At 64.0% G+C, this 21,290-nt stretch overlaps 2 protein-coding genes across 6 annotated transcripts; one reads left to right on the top strand and one right to left on the bottom strand.

Annotated features, from left to right (window-relative positions):
- Positions 1–809: 809 nt before the first annotated feature.
- On the top strand, positions 810–14,456 carry TRAPPC14 (trafficking protein particle complex subunit 14). 2 transcript variants are annotated; one of them, XM_066985170.1, is made up of 11 exons: positions 810–1,332; positions 2,293–2,388; positions 2,891–3,023; positions 3,113–3,199; positions 3,850–3,970; positions 6,038–6,185; positions 6,975–7,057; positions 7,932–8,095; positions 8,827–8,981; positions 9,508–9,695; positions 13,790–14,456. In XM_066985170.1, the coding sequence occupies exons 5-11, from the start codon at positions 3,933–3,935 to the stop codon at positions 13,944–13,946; spliced, it is 933 nt and encodes a 310-aa protein (XP_066841271.1). In that variant the 5' UTR covers positions 810–1,332; positions 2,293–2,388; positions 2,891–3,023; positions 3,113–3,199; positions 3,850–3,932; the 3' UTR covers positions 13,947–14,456. The 2 variants fall into 2 exon arrangements, with proteins under 2 accessions (XP_066841271.1, XP_066841272.1); XM_066985171.1 differs by lacking the exons at positions 810–1,332; positions 2,293–2,388; positions 2,891–3,023 and having other exon boundaries at positions 3,125–3,199; positions 3,870–3,970.
- A 591-nt stretch (positions 14,457–15,047) lies between these two features.
- Positions 15,048–21,274, bottom strand: LAMTOR4 (late endosomal/lysosomal adaptor, MAPK and MTOR activator 4). 4 transcript variants are annotated; one of them, XM_066985189.1, is made up of 5 exons: positions 21,063–21,274; positions 19,658–20,031; positions 17,192–17,272; positions 15,900–16,017; positions 15,048–15,268 (listed from the first exon to the last, which is right to left on the bottom strand). In XM_066985189.1, exons 2-5 carry the CDS (start codon positions 19,976–19,978, stop codon positions 15,171–15,173), a joined length of 618 nt encoding a protein of 205 aa, XP_066841290.1. In that variant the 5' UTR covers positions 19,979–20,031; positions 21,063–21,274; the 3' UTR covers positions 15,048–15,170. The 4 variants fall into 4 exon arrangements, with proteins under 4 accessions (XP_066841290.1, XP_066841289.1, XP_066841291.1 ...); XM_066985188.1 differs by lacking the exon at positions 19,658–20,031; XM_066985190.1 differs by lacking the exons at positions 19,658–20,031; positions 21,063–21,274 and adding an exon at positions 17,939–18,013.
- Positions 21,275–21,290: the final 16 nt, after the last annotated feature.

The raw sequence follows: 21,290 nt of genomic DNA, 5'->3' as shown, positions 1-21,290 counted from the left end.
TCCGTGTAAGGGTGTGTTAACACTTTGTGCCTCGGTTTTCCCACCTGTGCAATGGGCACACATATTACCGCTCCGTGCCTCAGTTTACCTGTCTGCATAATGGACACAGTGTCAGTTTGTGCCTCAGTTTACCTGGCTGTGTAATGGGTACGCATATTACCACTCCGTGCCTCAGTTTACCCATCTGTGTAATGGGCACACGTTACCACTCCGTGCCTCAGTTTACCCGTCTGTGCAATGGGCGTATTAACACTTCGTGCCTCAGTTTACCCGTCTGTGTAATGGGCCCCTGCTTGCTGACGTCATAGGGGCGGGGCCTCCCCGCGGCACCGCCCCCACGCTTGCGTGCCGTAGCTATGGCAATAAAAACTGGAATCAGACGCTGATTGGGCGGCGCCGCTGTCAATCACCCGCCGGGATGCAGGGGGGGGCACACATCGATGTGCTCGGCGCTGATCTTATCAGCCTGTCTCCCTGACAACGGCAGCGCGGGGCCGGAACCGGAAGTTAGGCACCATATTGCGCCCGGTTGCTTGGCAACGGCAGCGCAGGGCCGGAACCGGAAGTCGACCCGCATAGTGATCTTGGTTGCCACGGCAGCGGTGGGCCGGAACAGGAAGTGGGCTGGTTGCCACGGCAACTGAAGCGCGGGACCGCAACCGGAAGTCTGCTGGTTGCCACGGCAACGCGGGGGCCAGAACCGGAAGTCGACTGGTTGCCACGGCAACGGCAGCGCGGGCCCGAAACCGGAAGCCATCCCTCACACCGCTCCCGGATCTCCCTAGCAACGGCGCCGCGGGGCCGGAAGCGGAAGCGCGGCCGGAAGCGGAAGCCGCCCGCCTCCCGGTGCCGGTCCCGGCTCCGCGCCCGGCCCCGCGGCGGCCCCGCCGGCGGCGCGGCGGCCATGGAGTCGCAGTGCGAGTACTTCATGTACTTCCCCGCCGTCCCGTTCGCCGCCCGCGAGCTCCTAACGGGGGAACCGGGCCGCTACCGGGCCCTGCCCCGCCGCAACCACCTCTACCTGGGCGAGACCGTCCGCTTCCTCCTCGTGCTCCGCTGCCGCCCCGGGCCCGGGGCCCGGCCGGCCGGCCTGGGCCGAGCTCGCCGCTTCCCTGGCAGCTTTGGCCAGCGTCAGCCCCGGCCCCGGGGCGGCGGAGCCCGGGGGGGAGCGGGAGGGGCCCGGGGAGAGCGGGAGGGGCCCGGGGGGGGGGGGGGGCGCGGAGGAGGGGGCCGGGTCCCCCCCCCGGCCAGGCGGCGCCGTCCGCGGTGTTCCGGGAGTGCCGCGCGCTGCTCACCCACGGGCAGGGGGCGCCGGGGAGACCGGCGGCGGGGGTGGGTGAAAAGGGGGAGGGTAAAATGGGGGGGGGGGGGGGTAAAATGTGGGAGGGGGGAGGGTGAAAGGTGGGGGTGGGGGGAAGTGAGGAGGGGGAGGGAAATGGAGGGGGTAAAACAGGGAGGGGGGGCAAAAAGGGGGAGGGGAGTAAAAGGGGGGTAAAAAGGGGAAGGAGGGGGGGTGAAAAAGGGGGAGGGGGTGAAAAAGGGGAGGGGTAAAAGGGGAAGGGGGAGAGAAATGGGGGGTAAAAAGGGGAAGGGGGTAAAAGGTGGGGGGGGCTAAGAAGGAGAGGTGAGGGAAATGGGGGGATAAAAATGAGGGGGATGGAAACGGGGGGTAAAGATGGGGAGGGGGATAAAAGGGAGAGGGGGAGGGTAAAATGGGGAGGGGAGATAAGGGGGGTAAAATGGTGAAGGGGAGGGAAATGGGGGGATAAAAAGGGGGGGAATGGGGGGGTAAAATGGGGAGGGGGATAAAAAGGGGAAGGGGGGGAAGGTAGAGGAGGGGGGTAAAAGGGAGAGGGAGGGAAATAGGGGGGTAAAAATGGGGGGGGGGAGAGTAAAAGGGGAAAGGGGGAGGGGGGAAATTGGGAGGGGGGTTGAAATGGGGTGTGAAGGGGAAAGGGGGGGAAATGGGGGGGAATGGGGAGAAGGGTAAAATGGGGGGTAAAATAGGGGTGAGATGGGGAGGGGAGACAAAATGGGGGGAAGTGGGGAGGGAGGGAGAAAATGGGGGGGGACAAAATGGGGAGGGGGATAAGGGGGGTAAAATGGGGGAATGGGAAGGGGGGGAGGCCAAAATGGGGGGGGTAAAATAGGGGGAAACGGGGCCGGGGGAGTAAAATGGGGGGGGGGACAAAATGAAGGGGCGTGGGGACAAAGGGGGGGGGGGGGACAAAATGGGGGGGGGGACGACAAAGTGGGGGGCAGTGGCTGAGGGCCCCCTGTGTCCCCCCCCAGCTGCCGGTGGAGGACCCCATCGTGTGCCCGGACGAGGTGATCTTCCCGCTCACCATCGCCCTCGACAAGCTGCCGCCTGGCACCGTCAAGGCCAAGGTGAGGCCGCGGGGACACCGTGGGGACCTCGGGGACACCGTGGGGACCTCGGGGACACCGTGGGGACCTCGGGGACACCGTGGGGACCTCGGGGACACTGTGGGGACCTCGGGGACACCGTGGGGACCTTGGGGACAGTGTGGGGACCTTGGGGGTGGCGGAGGACTTTGGGGACAGCGTGCGGACCTTGAGGATCACAACAGACTTCAGGGACAGCATGGGGACCTCAGGGGTGTCATGGGGACCTCGGGGACATCGTGGGGACCTTGGGGACGTCATGGAGACCTTGGGGGTGTCACGGGGACTTTGGGGACATCGCGGGGACCTCGGGGACGTCGCGGGGACACCCCAGCCCACGCCTCGCCGCCACTTTGGGGCCACAGAGCCCGCACCGGGCCCCCTCCTCGACCCCGCAGCGGGATTTGGGGACAGCACGGGGGGCTGGGCCGCCTTGGGGGGTGGTGGCCGTCCCCGTTGTCCCCATTGTCCCCGCTGTCCCCAGATCGTGGTGACGGTGTGGAAGAGGGACACGGAACCGGCCGAGCTGCAGGAGGGCGGCGGCTACCTGGGGCTGCTGCAGAGCCGCGCGCCCGCGCACGTCTTCCACCAGGAGCAGGGCGCCTTCAAGGCCCAGGGTACGGCCCCCGGGGTCCCCTCGTGTCCCCTGGGGTCCCCCGGGGTCCCCCGGTGTCCCATGGTATCCCCTGACCATGTGTCCCCGCAGTGAGCACCCTGCTGACCGTGCTGCCGCCGCCCGTGGTGCGGTGCCGCCAGCTGACCGTGTCCGGCAAGTACCTGACGGTGCTGAAAGGTGAGGGGGACGCTGTGGGGACATTGTGGGGACACCACGGGGACGGGGGGACACTATGGGGACATTATGGGGACAGGGGGACATAAATGGGGCCAGGGCGAGAAGTACCTGGCGGTGCTGAAAGGTGAGGGGACGTTATGGGGACATTATGGGGACACAGGGACACTATGGGGACAAGAGGAGGTAAATGGGTGACTTTTGGGATAGGAACAGTGACCCCAGAGTGAATGGGAATGGGGACAGGGACCTTTGGGACAGGGACAGGGACCCCAGGGTGAATGGGATTTGGGGCAGGGGCCATTGGGATGAGGATGGGGACCTTTGGGATAGGAACGGGGACCTTTGGGACAGGGACAGGGACCCCAGGGTGAATGGGACAGGGACCTTTGGGATGAGGATGGGGACTTTTGGGATAGGAACAGGGACCCCAGGGTGAATGGAATTGGGGACAGGGACCTTTGGGATGGGGACAGGGACTGCAGGGTGAATGGGATTTGGGGACAGGGACCTTTGGGACGGGGCCAGGGACCTTTGGGACGGGGACAGGGACCCCAGGGTGAATGGGATTTGGGGACAGGGACCTTTGGGACGGGGCCAGGGACCTTTGGGACGGGGCCAGGTCCCAAGGGAGCGCCGTGCCGTGCCCGCAGTGCTGAACGGGTGCTCGCAGGAGGAGATCTCGCTGCGGGACGTCCGCATCCTGCCCAACTTCAACGCCAGCTACCTGCCCGTCATGCCCGACGGCTCCGTCCTGCTGGTCGATGACGTCTGGTGAGCCCCGCAACGGCCCTAAAACGGCCCCGAAATGTCCCCGAAACGGCCCCAATGGCCCTAAAGCATCCCCAACGGCCCTAAAATGGCCGCCAACCGCCCCGAAACGGCCCAAAAGACATCTCCAACATCCCCCAGATGTCCCCGAAACGTCCCCGAAACATCTCCAATGTCCTCTAAACGTCCCTAAAACATCCCCCAAAATGGCCCCAAAACATCTCCGTCCCCCAAATGTCCCCAACACGTCCCCAAAATATCCCTAAAATGCCCCCAAAACATCCCCAATGTCCCCAAAACATCCCCAGTGTCCCCCAAGCATCCCCCAAATGCCCCCAAAACATCCCCAATGTCCCAAAAATCTCCCCAAATCATCTCCAACGTCCCCAACACATCTCCAACATCCCCCAAATGTCCTCAAAAGGTCCCCAAAACATCTCCAGTGTCCCCAAAACATCCCCAAAACATCTCCAGTGTCCCCTAAACGTCCCTAAAATGTGCCCAATGTCTCCAAAACATCTCCAACGTCCCCAAAACATCCCCAAATCATCCCCAACATCCCCCAAATGTCCCCAGAAGGTCCCCAAAACATCTCCAACACCCCCAAGCATCCCCAAAATGTCCCCCAAAACATCCCCAACGTCCCCCAAAACATCTCCATGTCCCCAAAACACCCCCAAAACATTTCCAATGTCCCTTAAACGTCCCCAAAACATCTCCAATGTCCCCCAAGCATCCCCAGAACACCCCCAAAACATCTCCAATGTTCCCAAAACATGCCCAATATCCCCAAATCATCCCAAATGTCCCCAAAACATCCCCAACATCCCCCAAATGTCCCCAAATCATCTCCAACATCCTCAAAATGTCCCCAATGTCCCCAAAACATGCCCAACGTCCCCAAAATGTCCCCAAATGACCCCCAGTGTCCCCTAAACATCCCCAAAATATTTCCAGTGTCCCCTAAACGTCACTAAAACATCTCCAGAGTCCCCAAACCAGCCCCAATATCCCCAGATCAGCCCCAGTGTCCCCCAAGCATCCCCCAAATGCCCCCAAAACATCCCCAATGTCCCCAAAATCTCCCCAAAACATCTCCAACGTCCCCAAAACATCTCCAACCTCCCCCAAATGTCCCCAAAAGGTCCCCAAAACATCTCCAACATCCCCAAAACATCCCCAATGTCCCCAAAATATCCCCAAAACATCTCCAATGTCCCCCAGGCATCCTCAAAACACCTCCAAAACATCTCAATGTCACCTAAACGCCCCCAAAACGTCCCCAAAATGTCCCCAATGTCCTCAAAACACCTCCAAAACATCCTCAATGTCCCCAAAACATCCTCAATGTCCCCAAAACATCCTCAATGTCCCCTAAACGCCCCAAAATGTCCCCAAAATGTCCCCAATGTCCCCAAAACATCCCTAAAACGCCCCCAACGTCCCCCAAAACACCACTAAAACATCCCCAAAATGTCCTGAAAACGTTCTCGTCTCCCAAAACATCCCTAAAAACGCCCCCAGCGTCCCCCAAAACGTCCCCAATGTCCCCATAACCTCCCCATCCCCTCAAAAACATCCCTGAAACACCCCCCAATGTCCCCCAAAACACCCCCAAAACATCCCCAATGTCCCCCAAGCATTCCCAACGTCCCCAAAACATCCCCAGCGTCCCCCAAACGTCCCCAAATCATCTCCAGTGTCCCCAAAACATCTCCAACGTCCCCCAAATGTCCCCAAATCATCTCCAGTGTCCCCAAAACATCTCCAATGTCCCCAAATCATCTCCAGTGTCCCCAAAACATCTCCAATGTCCCCCAAATGTCCCCAAATCATCTCCAATGTCCCCAAAATGTCCCCAAATCACCTCCAGCGTCCCCAAAGCATCTCCGATGTCCCCCAAATGTCCCCAACATGTCCCCAAATCACCTCCAGTGTCCCCAAAGCATCTCCGATGTCCCCCAAATGTCCCCAAAATGTCCCCAAATCACCTCCAGCGTCCCCAAAACATCTCCGATGTCCCCCGAATGTCCCCAAAACCTGTCCAACATCCCCCAAATGTCCCCGCAGCCACCACTCGGGCGAGGTCCCCGTGGGCGCCTTCTGCCGCGTGGCGGGCGCGGGCTCAGCGTGCCCCTGCGCCCTCAGCGCCCTGGAGGAGCACAACTTCCTCTTCCAGCTCCAGGCCCCTGAGCGGCCCCCCGAGGACGCCAAGGAGGTGGGGGGGGGCACAGGGGGGGACAGGGGGGGCAGGGGGGTGGGGGGGGCAGGGGGGTGTGAGGGGGGCAGGGGGGAACGGGGGGAAACGGGGGGAAATGGGGATATGGGGACACGCACACGGATATGGGGGCAACATGGGGAATGGGGGGACACGGGGATATGGGGGGGGCACAGGGCAATGGGGGGACATGGGGATATGGGGGGGTGTGGAGGGGTGCGGGGGGCAAGGGGGTGTGTGGGGGGGCACAGGGGAATGGGGGGAAATGGGGGAAATGGGGATATGGGGGGAAATGGGGATATGGGGACACACACGGATATGGGGGCAACAGGGGGATGGGGGGGACACGGGGATGTGGGGGGGGGCACAGGGGAATGGGGGGGACACATGGGTATAGGGGGGTATGGGGGGTGTGGGGGGGGCACAGGGGAATGGGGGGAAACGGGGGGAAATGGGGGTATGGGGACACACATGGATATGGGGGCAACATGGGGGAATGGGGGGGGCAGGGGGATATGGCGGGGCGCAGGGGAATGGGGGGGAATGGGGGGGGGCACAGGGAAATGGGGGGGGGGGACAGGGATATGGCGCGAACATTGGGGACAGTCCCCTCGGGGTCTTTGTCCCTTTCGGGGGGACCTTGGGGACCATCCCCAGGGTAACCCCGTTTGGGGACACTGGGGACTGTCCCCCCGGGGTCTCTGCCCCTATTTGGGGACCTTGGGGACCGTCCCGGTGCCGGGGACAGGGGGGGTGATGACGTTGGGGTCCCTTTGTGCCCCCCCCCAGGGCCTGGAGGTGCCCCTGGTGGCCGTGGTGCAGTGGTCAACCCCGAAGCTGCCCTTCACCAGCAGCATCTACACCCACTACCGGTGAGAGCCCCCCCGACCCCAAAACGCCGTCCCTAAAGAGGAGGGGGCCCCAAAACCCCGTCCCTAAAGAGGAGGGGGCCCCAAAACCCTGTCCCCAAAAAGTAGGGACCCCAAAACCTTGTCCCTAAAGAGGAGGGGGCCCCAAAACCCCGTCCCTAAAGAGGAGGGATCCCAAAACCCCGTCCCTAAAGAGGAGGGGGCCCCAAAACCCCGTCCCTAAAGAGGAGGGATCCCAAAACCCCGTCCCTAAAGAGGAGGGGGCCCCAAAACCCCGTCCCCAAAAAGTAGGGCCCCAAAACCTTGTCCCTAAACAGGAGGGATCCCAAAACCCAGTCCCCAGCAAGGAGGGATCCCAAAACCAGAGGGACCCCAAAATCCTGTCCCCAACAGGGAGGGACCCCAAAACCTTGTCCCTAAACAGGAGGGGCCCCAAAACCCTGTCCCCAACAAGGAGAGACCCCCAAACCCTGTCCCTAAACAGGAGGGACCCCAAAGTCCTATCCCCAAAAAGTAGGGACCCCAAAACCCCGTCCTTAAACAGAAGGGATCCAAAAACCAGAGGGACCCCAAAACCTTGTCCCCAACGAGGATGCACCCCAAAACCCCATCCCTAAACAAGTAGGGACCCCAAAATCCCGTCCCTAAACAGGAGGACCCCAAAACCCCGTCCCCAGCGTCCCTGTCCCCATGTCCCCAGGCTGTGAGGTGCCCCCCTCGGCGTCCCCGTCCCCACCCAATGTCCCCATCCCCGTGTCCCCAAACTCTGAGGTGCTCCCCTCAGTGTCCCCGTCCCTGTGCCACGTCCCCGTCCCCCCGAGTTATGAGGTGACCCCCTCGACGTCCCCGTGTCCCCCCGATGTCCCCCTGTCCCCAGGCTGCCCAGCATCCGCCTGGAGCGGCCGCGCTTCGTGATGACGGCCGCCTGCGAGTCCCCGGTGCGCGCGCGGCAGCGCTTCACCGTCACCTACACGCTGCTCAACGAGCTGCAGGACTTCCTCGCCGTGCGCCTCGTCTGGACCCCCGACACCGCCACCGCCGGTGGGCACGGGGACGGGGGACGAGGACAAGGAGACAGCACGGGGACGGGATGGGGATGGAATGGGGCGGGGGACGGGGACGGGACGGGATGGGGACGGGGACAGGGGATGGGGATGGAATGGGACGGGGGACAGGGACAGGACAGGGTGAGGACAGGATGGGGATGGAATGGGATGGGGACGGGGACACGGGATGGGGACAGGGGACAAGGGGACGGGGATGGAATGGGATGGGGACAAGGGACAGGATGGGGATGGAATGGGGACAGGGTGGGAATGGGGACAAGATGGAATGGGGACAAGGGAACGGGGGCACAGGGACAGGAACAGGGGATGGGGATGGGGACAGGGGGATGGGGACAGGGGACGGGAACGTGGGACCGGGATGGAATGGGATGGGGACAGGGATGGAACGGGAACGGGGTGGGAATGGAATGGGATGGGGACAGGGGACAGAGACGGGATGGGGACAGGGGACAAATTGGGAAAAGAGAGGGGCCGGGATGGGGTCAGGCTGACCGGGGGGGACAAGTGAGGGGCTGAGAGGGACCGGGAGGGGACGGGGGAGGCCGGGAGGGACAGGGGAGGCTGGGAGGGGCAGGGGTGACAGGGAGGGGATGGGGGAGGCCGGGAGGGGACGGGAGGGGATGGGAGGGGACAGGGGAGGCCGAGAGGGTACGGGGGAGGCCGGGAGAGGACAGGAGGTGCCAGCGGCCTCCCCGCCGCCCGCAGGGAAGGCGCTGTCGGGCCCCGAGCGCCGTGCCACGCAGGCGGCGCTGGACGCCATCGTGTGCCACACGCCGCTCACCAACCTGGGCTCCTCGCGCAAAGGCAGTGCCCGCACCATCCGCGTCGCCTTCCAGGCCCTGCGCGCCGGCCTCTTCGAGGTGGGGGAGGCCCCGGGGGGAGGCCGGGAGGGGAGGGGAGGGGAGGACGGGCGGGGAGGGGAAGGGAAGGGAGGATGGATGGGGGAGGACAAATGGGGGACTCACGGGGTCGCCACAGGTGTACGTTTCCCCTTTAGCCCCAGATTTGTCTGTGTGTCCTCAAGGTGAGGCTGTGGGCCTCCAGGGCAAGGAGGGGAGGCTAAACGGGGAGGGGAGGACAAATGGGGAGGGGAGGACAAACGGCATCACTGCGTCCCTATGTCCCTTCCTTGACCCCATATATCTCTGCCTGCCCTCGAGGTGAGGCCAGAGCCTCCGGGGCCAAAAAAGGGAGGACAAAAGAGGGGAGGCCGAACGAGGAGGAAAGGCCAAATGGGGAAATTCACGGTCTCCGCGTCCCTACGTCCCCGCCTCGACCCCGTGTTCCTCTGCCTGCCTTCGAGGCGAGGCCGGGGGCCTCCGGGGCCAAAAAGGGGAGGCCGAGGGGGTCCCAGGCCTCCCCCCTGACCCCCCCGTGCCCCCCCAGCTGTCGCAGCACATGAAGCTGAAGCTGCAGTTCACGGCCAGCGTGGGCAGCGCGGAGGCGCGGGCGCTGTCGCGGCGCAGCAGCCCCGGCAGCCCGGCGGTGCGGGACCTGGTGGAGCGGCACCAGGCGGGCCTGGGGCGCTCCCAGTCCTTCTCCCACCAGCAGCCGGCCCGCGGCCACCTCATCAGGTGGGTTTTGGGGCGAAAAACATGGATTTTGGATAATATATGGGGGTTTGGGGGGAAATAAGGAGGTTTTGGGGGGGAAATGGGAGGCTTTGGGGGGAAATATGGGTGTTTTGGGGTATGGGATCAGGCCTGGGGCGCTCCCAGTCCTTCTCCCACCAGCAGCCGGCCCGCGGCCACCTCATCAGGTGGGTTTTGGGGCGAAAAACGGGGATTTTGGGCAATATATGGGGGCTTGGGGGGAAATGAGGAAGGTTTTGGGGGGAAATGGGGGGATTTGGAGGGAAATATGGGTGTTTTGGGGTATGGGATCAGGCCTGGGGCGCTCCCAGTCCTTTTCCCACCAGCAGCCAGCCCGCGGCCACCTCATCAGGTGGGTTTTGGGGTGAAAAACATGGATTTTGGATAATATATGGGAATCTGGGGGAAGATAGGGGTGTTTTGGGGGGGTTTGGGGGGAAATACAGGCGTTTTGGGGTATGGGATCAAGCCTGGGGAGCTCCCAGTCCTTTTCCCACCAGCAGCCAGCCCGCGGCCACCTCATCAGGTGGTTTTTGGGGCGAAAAAACGGGGATTTGGGGCAATATATGGGGGCTTGGGGGGAAATGAGGAGGTTTTTGGGGGGAAATGGGGGGCTTTGAGGGGAAATATGGGTGTTTTGGGGTATGGGATCAGGCCTGGGGCGCTCCCAGTCCTTCTCCACCAGCAGCCAGCCCGCGGCCACCTCATCAGGTGGGTTTTGGGGCAAAAAATGGGGATTTGGGGCAATATATGGGGGCTTGGGGGAAGATAGGGGCATTTTGGGGGGGGTTGGGGGGAAATATGGGTGTTTTGGGGTATGGGATCAAGCCTGGGGCGCTTCCAGTCCTTCTCCCACCAGCAGCCATCCCGCGGCCACCTCATCAGGTGGTTTTTGGGGTGAAAAACATGGATTTTGGATAATATATGAGGGTTTGGGGGGAAATAAGGAGGTTTTGGGGGGGAAATGGGAGGCTTTGGGGGGAAATATGGGTGTTTTGGGGTATGGGATCAGGCCTGGGGCGCTCCCAGTCCTTCTCCCACCAGCAGCCGGCCCGCGGCCACCTCATCAGGTGGTTTTTGGGGCGAAAAACGGGGATTTTGGGCAATATATGGGAATTTGGGGGAAGATAGGGGCGTTTTGGGGGGGTTGGGGGAAATACGGGCATTTTGGGGTATGGGATCAGGCCTGGGGCGCTCCCAGTCCTTCTCCCACCAGCAGCCGGCCCGCGGCCACCTCATCAGGTGGGTTTTGGGGCAAAAAATGGGGATTTGGGGCAATATATGGGAATTTGGGGGAAGATAGGGGCATTTTGGGGGGGTTGGGGGGAAATACGGGCGTTTTGGGGTATGGGATCAAGCCTGGGGCGCTCCCAGTCCTTTTCCCACCAGCAGCCGGCCCGCGGCCACCTCATCAGGTGGTTTTTGGGGCAAAAAACGGGGATTTGGGGCAATATATGGGGGCTTGGGGGGAAATGAGGAAGTTTTTGGGGGGAAATGGGGGGCTTTGAGGGGAAATATGGGTGTTTTGGGGTATGGGATCAGGCCTGGGGTGCTCCCAGTCCTTCTCCCACCAGCAGCCGGCCCGCAGCCACCTCATCAGGTGGGTTTTGGGGCGAAAAACGGGGATTTTGGGCAATATATGGGAATTCGGTGGAAGATAGGGGCATTTTGGGGGGATTTGGGGGGAAATACGGGCGTTTTGGGGTATGGGATCAGGCCTGGGGCGCTCCCAGTCCTTCTCCCACAAGCAGCCGGCCCGCGGCCACCTCATCAGGTGGGTTTTGGGGCAAAAAATGGGGATTTGGGGCAATATATGGGAATTTGGGGGAAGATAGGGGCATTTTGGGGGGGTTTGTGGGGAAATACGGGTGTTTTGGGGTATGGGATCAAGCCTGGGGCGCTCCCAGTCCTTCTCCCATCAGCAGCCATCCCGCGGCCACCTCATCAGGTGGTTTTTGGGGCGAAAAATGGGGATTTGGGGCAATATATGGGAATTTGGGGGAACATAGGGGCATTTTGGGGGGGGGTTGGGGGGAAATATGGGTGTTTTGGGGTATGGGATCAGGCCTGGGGCGCTCCCAGTCCTTCTCCCACCAGCAGCCAGCCCGTGGCCACCTCATCAGGTGGGTTTTGGGGCGAAAAATGGGGATTTTGGGCAATATATGGGAATTCGGGGGAAGATAGGGGCATTTTGGGGGGATTTGGGGGGAAATACGGGCGTTTTGGGGTATGGGATCAAGCCTGGGGCGCTCCCAGTCCTTCTCCCACCAGCAGCCGGCCCGCGGCCACCTCATCAGGTGGGGTTTGGGGCGAAAAACGGGGATTTTGGGTAATATATGGGAATCTAGGGGAAGATAGGGGCATTTTGGGGGGGGGTGGGGGGAAATATGGGCGTTTTGGGGTATGGGATGAGGCCTGGGGCGCTCCCAGTCCTTCTCCCACCAGCAGCCGGCCCGCGGCCACCTCATCAGGTGGGTTTTGGGGCGAAAAACGGGGATTTTGGGCAATATATGGGAATCTGGGGGAAGATAGGGGCATTTTGGGGGGCTTTGGGGGGAAATATGGGTGTTTTGGGGTATGGGATGAGGCCTGGAGCGCTCCCAGTCCTTCTCCCACCAGCAGCCGGCCCGCGGCCACCTCATCAGGTGGGTTTTGGGGCGAAAAACAGGGATTTGGGGTAATATATGTGAATTCGGGGGAAGATAGGGGCGGTTTGGGGGGGGTTGGGGAGAAATATGGGTGTTTTGGGGTATGGGATCAGGCCTGGGGCGCTCCCAGTCCTTCTCCCACCAGCAGCCGGCCCGCAGCCACCTCATCAGGTGGGTTTTGGGGTGAAAAACATGGATTTTGGATAATATATGGGGGTTTGGGGGAAATAAGGAGGTTTTGGGGGGAAATGGGAGGCTTTGGGGGGAAATATGGGTTTTTGGGGTATGGGTCAGGCCTGGGGCGCTCCCAGTCCTTTTCCCACTAGCAGCTGGCCTGCGGCCACCTCATCAGGTGGTTTTTGGGGCGAAAAATGGGGATTTGGGGCAATATATGGGGTTTTGGGGGGAAATGAGGAGGTTTTTGGGGGGAAATGGGGGGTTTTGAGGGGAAATATGGGGTTTTGGGGTATGGGATCAGGCCTGGGGTGCTCCCAGTCCTTCTCCCACCAGCAGCCGGCCCGCGGCCACCTCATCAGGTGGGTTTTGGGGCAAAAAATGGGGATTTGGGGCAATATATGGGAATTTGGGGGAAGATAGGGGCATTTTGGGGGGTTTGGGGGGAAATACGGGCGTTTTGGGGTATGGGATCAAGCCTGGGGTGCTCCCAGTCCTTTTCCCACCAGCAGCCGGCCTGCGGCCACCTCATCAGGTGGGTTTTGGTGCGAAAAAACAGGGATTTGGGGCAATATATGGGGGCTTGGGGGAAATGAGGAGGTTTTGGGGGGAAATGGGGGGGGGGGAAATATGGGTGTTTTGGGGTATGGGATCAGGCCTGGGGTGCTCCCTGTCCTTCTCCCAACAGCAGCCGACCCTTTGTGCGAACACAGCCCTTTGGGTACCCCTCCTGAGGATGCTTTGGGGTGGCAGCGCCCCCTCTTTGGGGCCGCTTTGGGGATGCATCCCTTTGGGAACCCTTTGTGGGGCTGCAGCCCCCCCCTTTTGGGGGCTGTTTTGGGGACACATCCCCTTTTGGGTACCCTTTGTGGGGACACAGCCCTTTGGGTACCCCTTTTGGGGCCGCTTTGGGGCCTGAGCCCCCCCCCCCCCTTTTTGGGGCCGCTTTGGGGCCGCAGCCCCTTTTGGGAACCCTTTGTGGGGACACAGCTCTTTGGGTACCTCTTTTGGGGCTGCTTTGGGGTGACAGCCCCATAGGGATGGTTTTTGGGGCCACATCCCCCCCTTTTTGGGGCTGCTCTGGGGACACAGCCCCTTGGGGACCCTTTTTAGGGCCACAGCCCCTTTTTGGGGCCGCAGCCCCCCCTTTTTGGGGCTGCTTTGGGGCCGCAGCCCCTTGGGGACCCTTTTTGTGCCCACAACCCCCCGTTTTTTGGGGCCGTTTTGGGGTGACCCCCCCCCCCTCTTTTCCAGGTCAGGCAGCGTGATGGAGCGCCGCGCCATCACCCCGCCGGTGGGGTCCCCGGTGGGGCGCCCCCTCCCCGCTCCCCCCCCGGAGCGGGCGGCGCTGTCCCTCGACAAGATCGCCAAGCGGGAGTGCAAGGTGCTGGTGGTGGAGCCCGTCAAGTGACGGGGACGTCGGGGACACGCCTGTCACACCCCCCCCCCCCTCGACACCCCAAAAACGGCTGGGGGGGTGGATTTGGGGCGGGGGACGCGCGGGGACCCTGGTTTTTAGGGGGGGGGGGTGCTGAGCCTGCTGCTTCGCTGCCACGTGCCATGGGGGGGGACAAAGGGGTTGTCCCCAAGCCCGGGGGACAAAGGGGACCCCAAACCCGGGGGACAAAGGGGTCCCCAAATCTGGGGGGGGGGGGTGGGGGCACACAACGATTTTGGGGACGGGGGGACGCGTCCCACGCTGTTTACACGGTCCGGCTGCTTTTGGGGACAAAACTGGGGGGGTTTGGGGACACGGGGACGTTGGGGACACGGGGACCCGCACTGCCAAGCCCTGTGCCCCTCGGGGGGGGGGCAATGGGGACGTCCCCGCGTTGTCACCCCCCCGGCCACGGGTGGCACTTTACGTCTGTGTTATTTATTGGGGCCAATAAAGGCGGCGGCGCCGCCATGGTGACAGTGACATCGGGGTGACGGTGACACTGGGGGGGGTGGCAGTGACATTGGGGTGGTGGCAGTGACATTGGGGGGGGTAACAAGGAATTCGGGGGGGGTGGCAGTGACATCGGGGTGGTAACAAGGACACTGGGGGGGTGACAAGGATACTGGGGTGGTGACAATGTGGTGGTGACAGTGACATTGTGACGGTGACAGTGAACTTGGATGGTGACAAGGACATTGTGACGGTGAGAAGGACACCATGATGGTGAAAATGACACTGGTGTGGTGACAAGGATACTGGGGTGGTGACAGTGTGGTGGTGACGGTGGCACTGGGATTGACAAGGACACTGGGACGGTGACAATGACGTGACGGTGACAATGGCACTGGGGTGGTGACAGTGACACTGGGATTGTGACAAGGATATTGGGATGGCACCAGGGTGGTGAGAGTGACACTGGGATGGTGACAATGTGGTGGTGACAGTGACACGGTGACAGTGACACCATGACGGTGACGTGGGGACAGCCGTGTCACCCGGGAAGGGGCCAAGCCCGCCGTCCCCAAAACGCCGCATTCCCCCCCCCCCCCCCAAAAAAAAAAACGAGGCCGATTTGGGGACACGGGGACACCATTTATTGCCTGGGCCCCCGCGGGGGTGACGCCAGGGGACGGAGGCCTTGGGGATGCGGCGGTGGCCTTGGGGACGCGGCGGTGGCCTTGGGGACGCGGCGGCTCAGGCGGTGGCGGGCTCCTGGGCGCGGTTCTGGCGCTTCACCACGAAAAGCTTCTGGGCCGAGGCGGTGACGAGCAGCGAGTGGTCCCCGAACACCACTGCGGGGACAGCGGGGACGTTGGGGACACCTGGGGCACTGCCACCACCCCCCCCGCCCCCCCGGGGACACGGGGACAGGACGGGTGTGGGGACACTGCCACCGCACCGGGGACACCGGGGGCACGGGGAGAGCGGGGACACCGATGTTGTCCTGGGGACATTGGTGGCGGTGCCACCACCCTGGGGACACCGATGGCACTGCCACCCGGGGACAGGGGGACAAAAGGGGGTCACTGGCACCCCCTGGGGCCACCGGTGGCACTGCCACCATAGGGACAGCAGGGACAAATAAGCGGGGCCACCTCCATTCCTTGGGGACACCGGTGGCACTGGCACTGTGGGGACAGGATGATCACCCCCACCCTGGGGACACTGATGGCAGTGCCACCTTGGGGACAGGACATACGGGGTTGGGGACACCCATGACACTCCACACTGGGGACAGGGGCGGTGCCACTAGGGGACAGGACAGGGGGTCACCACCCCCCTGGGGACACCGGCGGTGGCACTGCCACCAGGGGACAGGACAAACACGGGGCCACCTCCATTTTGGGGCCACCGGCGGCAGTGCCACCCCCTTGGGGACAGCGGCGGCAGTGCCACCCCCTTGGGGACAGGGCTGTCACTCACCCGAGAGGCGGCGGAAGGGTGGCTGGTGGCCGCGGGGCAGCCGCAGCCCGCAGGCGGTGGCCACCAGCCCCGCCAGGACGGTGGCCGTGCGCTCGTCGTTCTCCAGGTCCCCCGCCGACTGGGGACAGCCGCGTCACACGTGGGTCCCCGATGTCCCCAACGAGGCCCCCTGTCCCCAAACCCCAGCGTCCCCTCGTCCCCAAATGGCCCCTAACATCCCCGTCCAAGTGTCCCCAAATGTCCCCAAATCCCCGTGGCCCCGTGTCCCCAAACCTTGGTGTCCCCATGTCCCCAAACCCCAATGTCCCCCGTCCCCAAACCCCAGTGTCCCCTCATCCCCATGCCCCAGTGTCCCCAAACCCCGGTGTCCCCATGCCCCAGTGTCCCCATGTCCCCAAACCCTGGTGTCCCCTTGTCCCCAAACCCCCCAGCGTCCCCCTGTCCCCCCAGGTGTCCCCAAGCATCTGGGTGTCCCCGTCCCTCAGGACCCTGGTGACCAAGGTCCCCTTGTCCCCAAAGCCCCGTCCCTCTGTCCCTTCTCCTCCCTGTCCCCAAGGGCCCCTTGTCCCCTGTCCCCCCGTCCCCAAAGGCCACTTGTCCCAGTCCCCAAAAGCTCCTCGTCTTTCTCCCCCCGTCCCCTTTGTCCCCGTCCCCTTTGTCCCCATCCCCAAATGTCCCCAAATATCCCCAGCTGTCCCCAATGTCCCCAAATGTCCCCAAACATCCCCAAATGTCCCCAGATGTCCCCAAACGTCTCCAAATGACCCCGATGTCCCCAAATATCCCCATCCCCAAGTGTCCCCAGATGTCCCCAAACATTCCCAGAGGTCCCCAGATGTCCCCAAGGGTCCCCAGGTGTCCCCAAGCATCCCCAAGTGTCCCCAAGCATCCCCAATGTCCCCAAATATCCCTGTCCCCAAATGTCCCCAAACATCCCCAAGTGTCCCCAAAGGTCCCCAGATATCCCCAATGTCCCCAAATATCCCCGTCCCCCAGTGTCCCCGGATGACACAAGTGTCCCCAATGTCCCCAAATGTCCCCAAGTGTCCCCAAATCTGTCCCCAAGTGTCCCCAAAGGTCCCCAAACATCCCCCCCCAGTGTCCCCAAATATCCCCATCCCCAATGTCCCCAGATGTCCCCAGTCCCCAGGTGTCCCCAATGTCCCCCCCTGTCCCCAAGTGTCCCCCCCAACGTCCCCAGATGTCCCCCATCCCCAATGTCCCCAGAATCCCCAAACATCCCCAGATGTCCCCAAAAAGGTCCCCAAATGTCCCCAAGTGTCCCCACTCACGGCCAGCACGGCGCCATCGCAGATGACCAGGTAGCCCAGCTGGTCGGGGACGCGCTCCAGGCCCTGCGTCAGCGCCGTCGTCTGGGGACAGGGGGGGACACCGGGGGGGGGACATGGGGGAACACGTCACCGCCACCCCCAGTGCCCCCCCCGCTGGTGGCCCACTCCTCCCAGTGTCCCCCAGGCTCCCAGTTTCCCCCATTTCTCCCCAGTGCCCCCAGTTGCCCCCCAGTTCCCCATCCCAGTGCCCCCAAGCTCTCCCAGTTTCTCCCAGTTCCCAACCAGTGCCCCCAGTTGCCCCCCAGTTCACCCAGTTTCACCCCAGTTTCCCCCCAGTTCTCCCAGTTTCACCCCAGTTTCTCCTCAGTGCCCCCCGTTTCACATCCCAATTGCCCCAGTTTCTCCCCAGTGATCCCAGTTTCCCCCCAGTGATCCCAGTTTCCCCCCAGTCCTCCCAGTGCCCCCATCCCAGTGCCTCCCAGTTCTCTCAGTTTCCCCCCAGTTTCTCCCCAGTTCCCAACGAGTTCCCCCCAGTTCTCCCAGTGCCCCCCAGTTCTCCCAGTTTCCCCCCAGTCTCCCAGTTCCCCATCCGTGTCTCCCAGTTTCCCTCCAGTACCCCCCAGTTCTCCCGGTTCCCCATCCCAGTGCCCCCAGTTTCTCCCCCAGTTCTCCCAGTGCCCCCCAGTTCTCCCAGTTTCCCCCCAGTTTCCCCCCAGTGCCTCCCAGTTCCCCCAGTTCCCCGCTCACCATCTCCCCTCTCCGGCCCCGGTCAGCTGACCGCTGCGCCCCGCCCCTTTCCCATCCCTCCGCCCGATTGGCTCAGAGCCCCGTCCATCACCCACCACGCCCCGCCCCTCCACCCTCCCCCCCACAAATGGGAGAGCGCGCAGCGGGAAGAGGGGGGCGTGGCCTTACGTGAATATTAACGAGGTGATTTGCATAACGCGCGCGCCCTCCTCTTCCTTGTCCCCGCGCCCCCTGCTAAACTGGGACCCCCCCCCAGTGCCCCCCCCGTACTGGGACCCCCCCAGACTCCCCCTCCCAGTACCCCCCCCCTGGGATACTGGAACCCCCCCCAAATTCCCCCCCAAACTGGCACCCACCTCCAAGTCCCCCCCCCATACTGGGACCCCCCCAATTCCCCCCCAAACTGGGACCCCCTCCCAGTACCCCCCCCCATACTGGGACCCCCCCCAGAACCCCCCCCCCCCAAACTGGGACCCCCCCCAATTCTCCCCCCAAACTGGGTCCCCCTCCCAGTACCCCCCCCCATACTGGAACCCCCCCAAATTCCCCCCCAAACTGGGACCCACCTCCAAGTCCCCCCCCCCTGGGATACTGGGACCTCCCCCCCAATTTCCCCCCTCAAAAACTGGGACCCCCCCCAAGTACCCCCCCCCCATACTGGGACCCCCCCAATTCCCCCCAAACTGGGACCCCTTCCCAGTACCCCTCCCCAAACTGGGACCCCCCCAATCCCCCCCCCCCCATCACTGGGGACACCCCGAGGTCCCCCTCGTCACCCCAATGAGAGGCAGCACTATGGGGGGGGCTGCTCGGGGCCTTTATTTCCTTTCGGGGGGGGGGGGGTCCGGGGGTCTTCGAGGCCTTGGGGGTGCCCGCTGGGGCTCTGCTGTCCCTGGGGGGTGTCCTCAGGCCTTGTCCCTTCCCTTGGGGGCGGCTTCGGGGGGCAGGGGGGTTGGGGACATCCCTGGGGGTCTCCCTTCTTTCTTGGGGACACCCCCGGGGTCCCATTTTCTTTGGGGACGTCCGGGGGGGGGGTCTCCCCTGGGGGGACATCCCCAAATCCCTCCCATCCCTTGGGGACACCCCTGGGGGGGGGTCTCCCCTGTCCCTTTGGGGACACCCCCAGGGGTCCCATTTCCCTTGGGGACACGCCTGGGGGGGGGGGCGCTCCCCTTCCCTTTGGGGACCCCCCAGGGGGTCTCTCCTCTTCCTTGGGGACATCCCTGGGGGGGGGGGGGGCTCTCCTTCTCCCTGGGGACACCCCCGGGGGTCCCATTTCCCTTGGGGACACCCCCCGGGGTCCCCACCCTCCTCGAGACCACCCTGGGGATGGGGTGGGGGTGGGGGGGGGGGTTGTTTTCATGACCCCCCCTCCCTGAAGACGCGGAAGGGCGCCCCGTGGCCCGGCACCACCACGTCGGCCACCTCCAGCACCCTGGCGCGGCTCCGCTCCTGCTCGGGGGGGTCCTCGCTCAGCGCCCCCCACACCCCCGCGTCCCCCTCCCTCTCGAACAAGTCCCCCGCCGCCACCACGGTGCCCAGCGCCGTGCCCCGCACCGCCACGCTGACGTGGGCCCGCACGTGGCCCGGGGTGGGCAGCACCTCCACGTAACCCGGGTCGGGGGCGTAAGGGACCCCCCGCGCCAAATCCAGGGGGATGAAACGCCCCCCCCCCCCGGCACCGCCGACCCCCCCAGGCCGGCTGAGGTCGAAGCCCACCAGCACCCAAGCTTTGGGGAAGAGGTTGAGGTTGCCGACATGGTCCGAGTGGCCGTGGGTGCACAGCACGTGGGTGACGGATTCCGGGGGGGTCCCGGCTGCCTCCAGCTCGGCCAGCAGGCGCTGGCGGCCCCACGGCCCCCCCGTGTCCACCAGGGCAGTGACGGGCCCCCCCCGGATGAGGGTGATGGAGCAGTCGGCGAGGAAGGAGCCGTCCTCGTCCTCGGGGAGGCTGTAGCCTTCCTGCAGCACCCGCACGCTGTACGGGGTGCCCGGCACCTCGCGGGCACCCAAGGGTGCTGTGCGCACCCCCGGGAGCATTTTTTTTTTTTTTTTTGGGGGGGGGGGGTCGTCAGAGGTCAGAGGTCATCAGGCTGCAGAAGGGGAGGGGAGGGGGTGAGGGAGGGCCCCCAGGGGATCCTATGGCCCCTCGGGGACCCCAAGGGTGGCTCCTGGCACCCCTCAGGACCCCAAGTGTCCCCCCCCCCATGACCCCAATCACACCCCCATCACCCCAGTGCCTCCCCCCATCCCCCCCATGACCCCAATCATGGTCCCCCCATGACCCCAATGGTCCCCCCCTGACCCCAGTTATCCCCCCAATCCCCCCCCCATGACCCCCCCCCCATCCGCCCCCATGCCCAATAGTCCCCCCAACCCCCAGGACCCCCCCCCCTCCATGACCCCAATGGCCCCCCACCCCTAGGACCCCCCCCCCCCCTCACCCCTACGGTCCCCTCCTGACCCCAATTGTCCCCCCCCCCCCCCCATCACCCCACTGACCCCCCTATGACCCCAATGGGCCCCCCTCACCCCTATGGTCCCCCCACGGCCCCAGTGATCCCCCCCCAGCACCCCCCATGACCCCAAAGGTCCCCCCCGACCCCCCCCCCCCGGTCCCCAATGGTCCCCTCACCCCAATGGTCCCCTCCCCCCAGTTGTGCCCCCTGACCCCAATTGGCCCCCCCAGGACCCCAATGGTTCCCCCCAACACCCCCACGGCCCCAATGCCCCCCCCACCCCAATTGTCCCCCATTCCCCCAGTGCTCCCCCCCAGTAATCCCCATTATCTTTATGTCCCCCCCCAACGGCTTCCCAGGACCCCAATTGTCGTCTCCCCCCCCCCAGTGCCCCCCCCATCACCCCCAGGACCCCAGTAATCCCCCCCCGACCCCAATTGTCGTCCCCTCACCCCCCCCATTTTTCCCCCATCCTCCACAATACGGCGGAACCCCGCCCCCCCCCCCCCGGGCGCCGCCATCTTTAAAGCGAAGCCGCCTGTGCGCCGCCATCTTGGAAACACAACCCGCCCCTCGCATGGGCGCCGCCATCTTGGGGGGGAGGACGGCAAGCGGCGAGGGACAAAATACCCCAAAAGGCGTTTTCATGCTCTTCCCTTCCTCACTTTGTCCCGGGGGCCTCGGAGCTTCCCGCAGAGTCCCGGGGGGGTCCCGGAGGGTTCCGGTGTCGCCACTCCAAGGCCTCGGCAGGGCCAGAATCGGGCCCCGCGAAGGGAACAGCGATGAAGCCACTGCGCATGCGCAGCGCTCCCCCGCCCCTCCCGCCGAGGAGCCTTACGCATGCGCAGAGCCCGCCCCGCTGCCGCCGCCACGCAGGTCCTGGCAGGGCGGTA

Source organism: Anser cygnoides, chromosome 31, assembly GCF_040182565.1.
Source record: "Anser cygnoides isolate HZ-2024a breed goose chromosome 31, Taihu_goose_T2T_genome, whole genome shotgun sequence".
NCBI lineage: Eukaryota > Metazoa > Chordata > Aves > Anseriformes > Anatidae > Anser > Anser cygnoides.
The sequence above is the reverse complement of the archived record's forward strand: the minus strand, read 5'-3'. Positions and strand labels throughout refer to the sequence as shown.